The sequence below is a fragment of the Lepidochelys olivacea genome (genome assembly GCF_965140295.1).
Source record: "Lepidochelys olivacea isolate rLepOli2 genome assembly, chromosome: 8".
NCBI classification, from domain to species: Eukaryota; Metazoa; Chordata; order Testudines; family Cheloniidae; genus Lepidochelys; species Lepidochelys olivacea.
In genome coordinates this window covers 29,900,986-29,914,264 of record NC_140418.1, presented here as the reverse complement: position 1 = coordinate 29,914,264, position 13,279 = coordinate 29,900,986, and the positions used below count along the sequence as shown (strand labels likewise).

Genomic DNA, 13,279 nt, shown 5'->3' with positions numbered 1-13,279 from the left:
CGTCACTTAAGCCCTGTATGTGGTAGTGAAGTGCCAAGAGGCCATGTACTGTCTATAAATACAGGTAAATTTCACGCTGAGAAAACTTAACTGTGCAATGCTGGGTCAGGCAATGCCGGAGTTGGGCTGCCTTTTGCTTTCCCCTGCTATGTAATTCCTAAAACGCCCAAGAGGGGAACTTCCTCCTGTATACCTTATCCTTGATCCCGCAAGCTGATCTGCATGGTTGGACCTCCACACTCATGTGGAGCATCTTTAACTTCAGTGAGCTCCAGAGGGGATCAAAGGGGTTCCTGAGCTTGGATCACCTTGCAGAAATTGAAGAATGTCCTCAGCCCCAGCTCCCTTTCAGCACACTTTGCTCAGTCCCACCATATCCTGCCAAATGTGTTGGGAAAACTTAAAGCCCTTCCTCAACCCATTATTTTTCTCTAGACACTAATTTACCCACGGAAGCTGACAAATCATAGAATGATAGAAATGTAGGGATGGAAGGAACCTTGAAGTCATGAAGTGCAGCCCCCTGCTCTGTGGCAGGACCAAGTAAACCTAGACCATTCCTGACAGGGGTTTGTCCAACTTGTTTTTTAAATGTATCCAATGATGGGGACTCCACAACCTCCCTTGGAAGCCTGTTCCAGAACTTAAACACCCTTATAGTGAGAAAGTTTTTTCCTAATATCTAACCTACATCTCCCTTGTTGCAGATTAAGCCCATCACTTCTTGTCCTACCTTCGGTGGAAAAGGAGAACAATTCATCACTGTCCTTTTATAACAGCCCTTAACATATTGGAAGACTGTTATCAGGTTGCCCCTCAGTTTTCTTTTCTCAAGACTAAACTTGCCCAGTATTTTCAACCTTTCCTGATAGGTCAGGTTTTCTAAACCTTTTATCATTTTTTCCCCTCTCCTCTGGATTCTTTCCATTGTGTCCACATCCTTCTTAAATTGTGGTGCCCAGAACTGGATACATGTCTCCAGCTGGGGCCACACCAGTGCTGAGTAAAGCGGGACAGTTACCTCCCGTGTCTTACATACAACACTTCTGTTAATGTACCCCAGAATCGTATTCACTTTCTTTGCAGCTAGGTCCCATTGATGACTCATATTCAGTTTGTGTTCTTCTGTAACCCCAGATCCTTTTCAGCAGTACTACCACCTAGTCAGTTATTCCCTATTTTGTAGCTGTGCATTTGATTTTCCCTTCCTAGGTGAAGTACTTTGCACTTGTCTTTAATGGATTTTATCTTGTTGAATTCAGACCAATTCTCCAATTTGTCAAGGTCATTTTGAATTTTAAACCTGTCCTCCAAGGAGCTTGCAACCCCTCCCAGCTTGGTGCCATCTGCAGATTTTAAAAGCATACTCTTTATTCCATTATCCAAGTCATTAATGAAAATATCAAATAGTACCAAACCCAGGACTGACCCCTGAAGAACCCCACTAGATATACCCTCACAATTTGACAGCAACTCGAGATAACCACTCTTTTTGAGAATGGTCTTTCAACCATTTGTACATGCACCTTGTAGTAGTTTTATCTCAGCCACATTTCCACAGTTTACTTATGAGAGTATCATGCAGATGTGCTGATCTTCAGCTCTAGGGGCCTCCTAATTCATAAATAAAAGGTCAAAATAGAGAAAACATAAAATGTTTTCTCCCCCACCCCTGCAAAATGTACTTTGAACACACAACATCTGATTTTTTTTTAAAGGCACTTCTCCTCCTGAAGGGCTTATTGTCATGCCGTTTTCCAGCTATCTACCACAGCCATTCCAGGTTTAAAAAAGGAATCTTTCTATGATAGGAGTGGGCATTTATTCTCCATGTGGATAAAATTGGCTAACCCATTTTTGCTCCAGCTTCTATCTTTTAAATAATATAATATAATATAATTAATAAAAACCTGTCCTTTTGGTGGAGACCAAGTGTGAAAAATTTCATCCCCAAAGGGCAATATTGAGCTGAAAACAGAAAAGGAGTACTTGTGGCACCTTAGAGACTAACCAATTTATTTGAGCGTGAGCTAGCACAGATACTATTATGCAATCTTAACTGTTGCAGTCCCTGCCCTCCTGCCATAATTAACTGGATTGTATATTAAGGATAATAATTATACTCTCATTGTGCTTACAATGCACCAGCTGTGCCATCTAGTCATGCCCAATATGTTCTGGCAATACCAGCACATGAAAAATATTGTGTTAAGAACTCACTTTGAGTCCTTGTCACTGAATTAACCTTAAAGTTATGCTTTGTAAAATCTGGTTGGCTGAAAGACAGTGTCCCCAAAAAACAGGAAATCCTACTGCGGAAAACCAACAAGAGAGGAGTTTATGTTGACAAATGTGTATAAGATACTTAAGGGTAAATAGTACTATATCAGAACAGTCCACACTAGGGGCATTACCCCTTCTGGTAAGCGCTCTTTGTTTTACTGTTTATCCAACTTTGATTCTTAAACAGTTACTCCGAAGCCGTGTGCCTCATTTTTTGTTTGATTTAGCTTTATTCGTCTCCATTTCTTTAAAGAGCATCCAGAAGAATGATGGCTATTTTTCTCATGATACAGAACAAACAACCCCTGAGTTGGATCATAGTGGAGGTCTAAGAATCGGAACTAGAAGTGAATTAAAAAACAGCTGTTAAATTTCAACAATATGCATGAGCAGACTAAATGATCCCTTAGGACCCAGTTCATGACACCCATACTAGCAGAACCTTACTACACAAGTAGTTCTACTGGAAACATTAGGACTGCTTGTGTACTAAAATACTGCTCCACATTAATAAAAATGACAGATTCAGAGCCTTGTAATTGAGTTATAATATTTTTTTCCATGTAGCAAAACTCTATGCTGAAGAGATCTTTGCCGTCGGTTCAGTGAGTTAAAGGTGTATATCGTATGAATCCTGAAATGTGAATGCGAATAAAAGAGTAAGGTTACTTTTTTATGTGTTCTTCTGTTTTGACCTTTTATTTATTAATTAGGAAGCCCATAGAGCCAGAAATCAGTACAGCTTCATGAGTCTGATGGTAAAGATGGTCTCGTTTGTGAGAAGTGGTGTTTAATAAGTTAGAACCTGGCGCTAGGAGAGGTCAGAAAACCTGGGTTCTCTTCCCTGATCATCGGCTGAATCACTGGGACCCAGGGTTACTCCACAAACTCTTCTTTGACATAGTTTATTCATCTGTAAAGTGGAGACAATAATCACCTTCATAAGAGGGTTTGGATTAAACTCATATTTATGAAGCTCTTGGAGATGCCCAGAATAAAGATGCTGCAGATGTGTGAAATATTCTTTAAGTTCAATATAGCCTTTTCTTCAAGAAACTCATTGTATATACATATAATCTGCTCCAAATTGTGGAGTGTTTTGTTCTTGGGATTTATGTGTGAACTATGGCTCAAGTCTCTTACGGACAATATAGCAAATGGCCTGTGAAGCGCTGTCTGCCCTGGCTTTGGCAGTTTAAACATTTGGCTCATGGAAACATTGTTTGTGCCAAAGTAAGTCCATTTTGAAAATATACAGGACATCCTGTCTGTGGTCCTATTATGGATGAAAGAAAATGGAAAACAATTTAGGATAAAAATAACTAGAAATACATTGATGTTTTCAGTGCCAGTCTTCACCTGAGAAAAGATGTTTGCTTATAACTTTTTGACTCTGAAAGCTGCTCCTTTCCTCCTCATTTTGAGTCCTCTTTATTGACAATGAAGTGGTTAGTGGAGTCATAGTGGAGACGAAGAAAGTTGGGGGGTTTTGGTAGTTGAACCACATCGTGCTGAGTTTCTTTCTGCCTTTTTTACTCTAACTATAAATTTCAATAGTCTGTGCTAGGCCAACTTGTAATTATACACCCATTGCTCTGGGTTATTGCTAGCATTGGGGTGTTTTTGGCTAAAAATATTAGCCAATTTTCTAGGAGTGGCTGTAAACCATATTGTGGGTATGTGGTGTTGGCCCAGAACTATATAGTCTGGGCAGTGGTATGATTATTCATTTTCCTCACAGTTCTCTCAGATGTTTTTTATAAGATTCCATAGCAATCTGAAGGACCAGTGACTGGAAGAAACCTTGATATAGCTTTATTTGACTGGGACATCAGATTTTAAAAAAAATTATGTAGGATATCAAATAGTTCCAAGGTCTCCATGTCACTGTTTCCAGCTAAATCTACACACTTGCTGCATGGACAAGAGATGCTGCATTCATTGGACCTTAAAATTCCTGCTGTCTTGCTGGAGATCTTCTGCCCAACATGTTCATTCATGTTCATTCTCCTTCCTTGGGGAGGTCTTTCACAAACTTGAAACCACTGCTGCTTTTCATACATCAGATAGAACATCACCCTCTTCCCTTAGTCTACTGTTGAGCTTAAAACAGCACAAACACAAATTATGGACATTTCAACTCATTAGTTGTGGTCTCAGGTAGGATTTATCTTCTTTCAAGACTCTCTCAGTTCTTTTTCCAGTTATCCTAGAACTATCCCGGTGAATGTGTTAAATATAACACCACTTTACATGTAGCAGCTTTCATTCAAAGGATCCAGAAATCTTTAAGAAATAATTAAAGAACTAAGGTTCTGTCTACAGTGACTTCAGCAATGGTATTAGAGATACAGATGTGTTTAAAAAGACAGCTGTTATCCACAGTTCCCCAGGAATCTTGCTTGGCAGCATGATTGTTGATATTTGGAGTACATAGGGATTTCTTTTTCTAAAAACTGTTAGCCCAAACTCTGATATACTTACCCCTCTTAGGCAGTCCATCCAATGGTCTCTTTTCATGAATTGTTACAATGCTAGCATAGTCGCCTGTTGTGCTACAACAGTTGGACTGCATATGAAAGATATTTCAGAAGCAGTTACAAGATATGGTGTGTACCTCACAATAGCTGTGACGCAGGTAAGTACAATACTATCACAGCCTTTTCTAGATAGGTACATTCACTCACATCAAGGGCTTATCTATACACAAAGGCTGTATCACTTTAACTATACTAGCTTACATAAAGTGCTACATACCCTTCTTCTCCAGTGTGGCCACAGTTATGCCAGTATAAATGTGCTTATTTCCTTAAGGGAAAGGGAATAAGTTATATCAGTGTAATACCAATATAACTGCATCCTCACAAGGAATTGTATCAGTCTAAAACACACACCCCTTACAGACAATTATGCTAGTACAAAATTTCTGTGTAGAACAAGCCTAAGTGAATTGGCCAGGCTCTCACTGACAATAAGGGGCAGAGCCTTGAATGGAATCCTTGAGCTGTGAATATATGGGCTTTCTATAGTCCAGGGGTCAGCAACCTTTCAGAAGTGGTGTGCTGAGTCTTCATTTATTCACTGTAATTTAAGGTTTCGCATGCCAGTAATACATTTTTTAGAAGGTCTCTTTCTATAAGTCTTTAATATATAACTAAACTATTGTTGTATATAAAGTAAATAAGGTTTTTAAAATGTTTGAGAATCTTCATTTAAAATTAAATTAAAATGCAGAGCTGCCCCGGACCGGGTGCCAGGACCCAGGCAGTGTGAATGCCAATGAAAATCAGCTCGCATGCTGCCTTTGGCACGCGTGCCATAGGTTGCCTATCCCCGCTCTAGTCACTTAATGTCTGTAGTAGCTGACCATGTTCAACGTGTTTTTGTCTTGATTCCCTTTCAGTAATTTGCTGTCTAATCCCTTTAATTGTAATTGCCACCTGGCATGGCTAGGGAAATGGCTGAGGAAAAGGAGAATTGTCAGTGGAAATCCACGTTGCCAGAAACCCTCTTTCTTAAAGGAGATTCCGATTCAAGATGTAGCCATACAAGACTTCACCTGTGATGGTAAGGAAACTTGATGGGACTTGGTATTTCATTACCAGACTGGTATCTCTGCTGGTTTTTCTACCTAATCAGTACCACGATATCATGATGAAAAGAGCTGAATTAAATCTACAGTAGAACCTCAGAGTTACGAACACCTCGGGAGTGGAGGTTGTTCATAACTCTGAAATGTTCATAAGTCTGAACAAAACATTTTGGTGGTTCTTTCAAAAGTTTACAGCTGAACATTGACTTAATACAACTTTGAAACTTTACTCTGCAGAAGAAAAATGCTGCTTTCCCTTTTTTTTTTAGTAGTTTATATTTAACACAGTACTGTACTTTATTTGCTTTTTATAAATGTCTCTGCTGCTGCCTGATTGCGTACTTTTGGTTCCAAATGAGGTGTGGGGTTGACTGGTGTTCATAACTGTGAGGTTCTACCGTAGTCATGAGGGAGAGAACTGTCTTTTATCAAATGTCATTGTTCTATCATCTGGGAATTGTTTTTTTTTTGTTGGCGATGGCACCTTAGTAGATTCATAGATATTAAGGTCAGAAGGGACCATTATGATCATATAGTCCGACCTCCTCCACAACTCAGGCCACAGAAAATCTCACCCACCCACTCCTGCAACAAACCCCTAACCTATGTCTGAGCTATTGAAGTCCTCAAATCATGGTTTAAAGACTTCAAGGAGCAGAGAATCCTCCAGTAAGTGACCCATGCCCCATGCTACAGAGGAAAACGAGAAACCTCCAGGGCTTCTTCCAATCTGCCCTGGAGGAAAATTCCTTCCCAACCCCAAGTATGGTGATCAGCTAAACCCTGAGCATATGGGCAAGATTCACCAGCCAGATACCCAGGAAAGAATTTTCTGTAGTAACTCAGATCCCACCCCATCTAACATCCCATCACAGGCCATTGGGCCTATTTACCATAATAGTCAAAGATCAATTAATTGCCAAAATCATGTTATCCCATCATACCATCTCCTCCATAAATTTATTGAGTCTAATCTTAAAGCCAGATAGGTCTTTTGCCCCCACTGCTTCTCTTAGAAGGCTATTCCAAAACTTGACTCCTCTGATGGTTAGAAACCTTCATCTAATTTCAAGTCTAAACTTCCCAATGACCAGTTTATATCCATTTGTTCTTGTGTCCACATTGGTACTGAGCTTAAATAATTCCTCTCCCTCTCCAGTATTTATCCCTGTGATATATTTATATAGAGCAATCATATCTCCCCTCAATCTTCTTTTAGTTAGGCTAAACAAGCCAAGCTCCTTGAGTCTCCTTTCATAACACAAGTTTTCCATTCCTCGGATCATCCTAGTAGCCCTTCTCTGTACCTGTTCCAGTTTGAATTCATCCTTCTTAAACATGGGAGACCAGAACTGCACACAGTATTCCAGGTGAGGTCTCACCAGTGCCTTGTATAACGGTACTAAAACCTCCTTATCTCTACTGGAAATACCTCGCCTGATGCATCCCAAGATCGCATTAGCTTTTTTCACGGCCATATCACATTGGCAGCTCATAGTCATCCTATGATCAACCAATACTCCAAGGTCCTTCTCCTCCTCCGTTACTTCTAATTGATGCGTCCCCAGCTTATAACTAAAATTCTTGTTATTAATCCCTAAATGCATAACCTTACACTTCTCACTATTAAATTTCATCCTATTACTCCAGTTTACAAGGTCATCCAAATCTTCCTGTATGATATCCTGGTCTCTCTCTAAATTGGCAATACCTCCCAGCTTTGTATCATCTGTAAACTTTATTAGCACACTCCCACTTTTTGTGCTATTGAGGTCAGTAATAAAAAGATTAAATAAATCCCAAAACCGATCCCTGAGGAACTCCACTGGTAACTTCCCTCCAGCCTGCAGTAGGACTCGCTGTAGTCTCCCTGTTAACCAATTCCTTATTCACCTTTCAATTTTCATATTGATGCCCATCTTTTCCAATTTAACTAATAATTCCCCATGTGGCACGATATCAAACGCCTTACTGAAATCTAGGTAAAATAGATCCACTGCATTTCCTTTATCTAAAAAAAATTTGTTACTTTCTCAAAGAAAGAGATCAGGTTGGTTTGGCACAATCTACCTTTTGTAAAACCATGCTGTATTTTGTCCCATTTACCACTGACCTCAATGTCCTTAACTACTTTCTCCTTCAAAATTTTTTCCAAGACCTTGCATACTACAGATGTCAAACTAACAGGCCTGTAGTTACACGGATCACTATTTTTCCCTTTCTTAAAAATAGGAACTGTGTTAGCAATTCTCCAATCATATGGTACAACCCCTGAATTTACAGATTCATTAAAAATTCTTGCTAATGGGCTTGCAATTTCATGTGCCAATTCCTTTAATATTCTTGGATGAAGATTATCTTGCCCCCCAATTTAGTCCCATTAAACAGTTCGAGTTTCGCTTCTACCTCAGATGTGGTAATATCTACCTCCATATCCTCATTCCCATTTGTCATGCTACCATTATCCCTAAGATCCTCTTTAGCCTTATTAAAGACTGAGGCAAAGTATTTGTTTAGATATTGGGCCATGCCTGGATTATCTTGATCTCCACTCCATCCTCAGTGTTTAGCGGTCCCACTTCTTTCTTTGTTTTCTTCTTATTTATATGGCTATAGAACCTTTTACTATTGGTTTTAATTCCTTTTGCAAGGTCCAACTCTACTTGACTTTTAGCCTTTCTCACTTTATCCCTACATGTTCTGACCTCAATAAGGTGGCTTTCCTTGCTGATCCCTCCCATCTTCCACTCCCTATATGCTTTCTGCTTTTTCTTAATCACCTCTCTGAGATGATTGCTCATCCAGCTTGGTCTACAACTCCTTCCTATGAATTTTTTCCCCTTTCTTGGGATGCAGGCTTCCGATAGCTTCTGCAGCTTTGATTTAAAGTAATCCCAGGCCTCCTCTGCCTTTAGATCCATAAGTTCTTCAGTCCAATCCACTTCCCAAACTAATTTCCTTAATTTTTGAAAGTCAGCCCTTTTTAAATCAAAAACCCTAGTTGCAGATTTATTTTTGTTAATCCTTCCATTCAGTTTGAACTGAATTAGCTCATGATCACTTGAACCAAGATTGTCCCCTACAACGATTTCTTCTATGAGGTCCTCACTACTCACCAAAACCAAATCTAAAATGGCATCTCCTCTAGTCGGTTCAGCAACTACTTGATGAAGGAATCCATCAGATATCGCATCTAGGAAAATCTGAGCCCTATTATTATTACTAGCACTCGTCCTCCAGTCTATATCTGGGAAGTTAAAGTCTCCCATGGTCATGCAGTTTCTATTAGTACATACTTCATTAAAAACATTAAAGAGGGCTCTATCCGTATCCAAATTAGATCCCAGCGGTCTATAGCACACCCCAAGCACTATCCCAGGGGAGGCTCTAGTAGTTTTCTTCCCCAATGTAATTTTTGCCCAAACGGACTCTATCTTATCCGTTCCATGGCTTCTTATTTCTTTACATTCTGCCTCATCATTGATATACAATGCTACTCCACCACTTTTGCCTTTATTTCTGTCTTTCCTAAACAGCACATACCCTTCAATACCTATAGTTCAGTCATGACTACTATTCAACCATGTTTCTGTTACCCCTATAATATCTGGTTTCACTTCCTGCACCAGTAGCTCTAGCTCCTCCCTTTTGTTACCTAGGCTCCTCTCATTGGTGTACAAACATCTTAATTTTTGCTGTTTGGCCTCGCTCACATGCTGTACCCTGTTAGGCACGGTCATTCTACAGCCAGTATAACCTATTAGACTGGTATCCACACTGCCCTTCCTCCTTATATACATTCTCCTACCCATGGCTGTATCCTTTCTTACTTTGTTTTCTTCCCTCTCAATGCTAAAATCCGGCATGGAGATTACCTGGACATCTCCCCCAAATTCCTAGTTTAAAGTTCTCTTAATCAGTTGTGCCAGCCTCCATCCTAGAAGTTTATTTCCTTCCCTACTCAGATGAAGTCCATTCCGAGAGAACTGTCCTCTGTCCATGAATGCCTCCCAGTGGCCATACATCCCAAAGCCCTCCTTATAGCACCACTGCCTAAGCCATCTGTTGATAGTCATAATCTTGTCACACCTTTGTTGCCTTTCTCTAGGAACAGGCAGAATCCCACTAAAGATCACCTGAGTCTCGATTTCCTTAAGCATCTTCCCCAGCTTAGCATAGTCTCCCTTCATACGTTCCAGTGAGAATCTAGCCATATCATTTGTTCCCACATGAAGGATAATTAGGGGATTCTTTCCCGATCCCTTTAGGATCCTTTTCAACCTCAGGTCTACATCCCGTATCTTAGCACCAGGAAGACAGGACACCCTCCTATTCTCTGGATCAGCTCTGGTTACAGGCCTGTCTATTCTTCTCAGTAAAGAGTCCCCGATCACATAGACCTGCCTTTTCCTGGTGATGGTGCTATTCTCCAGTCTATCCCCTGTTCCCTCTGGCTGCAAGTTCTTTCCATTCCTATTCTCCCTTGTAATCCTCTTCAGCCCATCCTGTATCCTCCTGGGGCTCGTATTTGGTGTAGTCTCAGTTGACTCTTCCCATCTTCCTATAGATTCCCATGTTCCGGGCCCCCTCCCTCCAAGCCTAGATATGAGTTCTTCCTTGTGCAATCAGCTAAGACTGGTTTCTCTGAATTCTTTCAGGATACACCTTTTTTTCACCCTTGAACAAATGCATTCAGCTCCTTGCCAGGGAGTTTGACGAACAAAGCAATCTTCCTTGAGAATGATGCCAGTGTAGTTACTGACTTTTTCTCCCATTCCCTTAACCCCTGAGGACAGTAGGAATGGGGCTTGCTTGGAGAACCTACTAGATCTTGGGGCTGTGACGTTTCAGTAGAAATATAATGGGAATATAGAAATATCAGAGATTTAGAAATCAATCAGAAAGATTCAGTGAAGTGTAATGAACGGCTGTGGCCATTTAGGGGCAAACTCTGACCCTTCCTCCTCTGCTATGGAGGACCTCCTGCTGCTGCTGCTGTTGTTTGTATCATTGTAACTGCTAGGAGCCTTGGACATGAAACAGGACCCGATCATGCTAGGTGCTGTACGAACACAGAACAAAACGACGGTCTGTGATCCAAGGGACTTTGCAGAAATGCTTCAGTTGCTCTGTGTGGGGACAGTATATGATGAGGTTTTGCTCCCTGTGCACATCAGCCTCTACCTCCCTGTGAAGCAAGATTTGGGGGCAGGGTGAGAGTGGAGTAACCTAATGCACATTCATCTCCTTTGGTTCAGTGGGACTACCCAAGTGCATAAAGTTGTTCTTGGGCTTAAGCATTTGCAGGATTAGCAAGTAATGAGTGAGTTTAGTAAACAATAGGGGAAGTGAGCAGGAGAGACCAGGAGCTACAGTAAAAGTTTAGCTTAGTTACATTCATATCTTGGTGGCATAGGTTGGTTTGTAATGATGGGATTATTTTCCCATTCCCCTTTCTTCTTTTTCTCTCTGTCATTTTTAATGGAAACCATCCCTTTTTGGAAATGCACACTCAGGAGTGAAAGTTGCTGGGATTACTTTGCAGACCTCTAGTAGGGCTTCCAGTCTTGTTTAAACTTGAAGGCTCAAGCATACACCTGGCAGACCCATGAAAGAAGGAAAATCATCTCTGCCTCAATTAGTCTTTGTATCAGTCTTAAAGAAATGAAAATTTCTAATGGAAACATGGTCATATGGTTTAACTTTATTATTTCAATGTTCAGTACATTCAGTCTGCTTGCATTCATAAACATTTATATACTTCCTATCATGATCATCTAGAGTATGTTTCACTAACTGTTTCCTTCCATATGCATCTTGATACTAGAGTATTCATTTTCCTAATGTTTTGTGAAGCGTGTTGTTTTTGGGGAAAATCCATGCTTTAATGTTCTTAACGTCAAAGACTTGGTTTCTTCCATGCAAACACTGTTGTTCTTCAATTATGAGATTTAATCTGTTGTTTATGGAATTTTGAATCCACTTTAGGAGTATTAGATATTTTTATGCATGCACAGATGCATTGCCAGCAATTCTGAGCATGTAGCTTGGGGTGTTTTTCTTTTTTGCCTAGTTATCCTTGTCAACAATGAGGCTTTTCAATTAAAGTGATAAATGAAGTGGCATGCCAACATTAAAAGTCGACACTTAACATTGAAAGATTTACATCATGATGAAATAAAGCTAGATAGTTATTTAAAAAAAAGGATTCCTTGTAATCTTATGTCAAGGTAAGATTAAGGCTAATAGTCTGGTAAAGTTTTCCATTTAAGCTAAGACAGGGTGCATGTGTTGGGGTGACAGGGAGAGGCTATTTAATAGATGAAGATTTGTAGCCAGCTTTTTGATAAAACTTTGTTTCCTTTTCCCTTTAAAACAATTGCCACCATTTTTCAGGGCAGTTTTTCACCCCGATATCAGTGATCCAGTATGTGATGTTGGAGAGACACTAAATATTAGGGATCAATTGACAACCCAACTGTTGTAGACTTATGGATGTCCCTATTTTGTATTAGATGTGAGCAATTGCCTCTGAAGTGAGCCCTCCTGGCCTGCATGGTTGATTTCCAAATATCAGGATCCTCTCATGGTCATTCTCTCTCTCTCTCTCTGCAGGTAATGATGAAAGCAGCTGTCTACTCTCTCCTCGTTGTCCTGATCAATGTACTTGCGTGGACTCAGTAGTGCGCTGCAGTAACAAAGGACTGCGCATCCTGCCCAAAGGCATCCCCAAGGATGTGACTGAGCTGTAAGTTACATTTTATGTTACTCCTTTCACAAGAAAAGGGCGCTGGGTACTGTGCCAGTTGAGGTCCATGGAAGTTTGCCATTGACTTCAGTGAATGAATCTTTGTACTTGGATACTTTCCTTGTCTTTTTTGATTGTTGTGGCCTTTTTCTTGTGCCCGAGTAGGCTGTAACTGCCTATGTTACTCTGCGCAGAGAGGAGATGTCATTTTAAATTGTACGCAAGCCATGTATTTGTTTCTATTCATTCTATATGTGGGGAACAAATGAATAAATCAATACTGTATAATATATCTTGCATTTTCAGCAGCTTGAGTTCACAATAGACAGTTTGAAAGAGCTATGGAAAATATATTCCCTACATACGCATCTGTGGGCTAATTATCCCACTGCATGACATTTTTCAAAAGAAACAGCAGGGAAAACAAACAGTGGATTCTTTTCTTTTCTCTTCTCATGAAATGTCTAAAATAACAGGGGTAATTAGATTACATTGTAAAGTGAATGTGCCTGAGTTGAGGGAGCCATTCTAGCTTCCTTCATTTGCTGTGAATTTACATTGGTTTTTGGTTCTTTCCATGGAAAGAAAACATAATACTGGAGAAATTGAATGGCTTGAAGGGTTGGTAGTAGGAATATAGAGTTTTTCACCTCTGG

General features: G+C 40.2%; 1 protein-coding gene across 1 annotated transcript in view; it reads left to right on the top strand.

Moving 5' to 3' along the window:
- SLIT3 (slit guidance ligand 3) overlaps positions 1–13,279 on the top strand; it is an 810,486-nt gene that overhangs the window by 648,779 nt on the left and 148,428 nt on the right. Inside the window, exons 19-20 of the mRNA XM_084636935.1 lie at positions 5,687–5,850; positions 12,491–12,623. Coding sequence (XP_084493061.1) covers positions 5,687–5,850; positions 12,491–12,623 — 297 coding nt within the window. The remainder of the gene's footprint in view (positions 1–5,686; positions 5,851–12,490; positions 12,624–13,279) is intronic.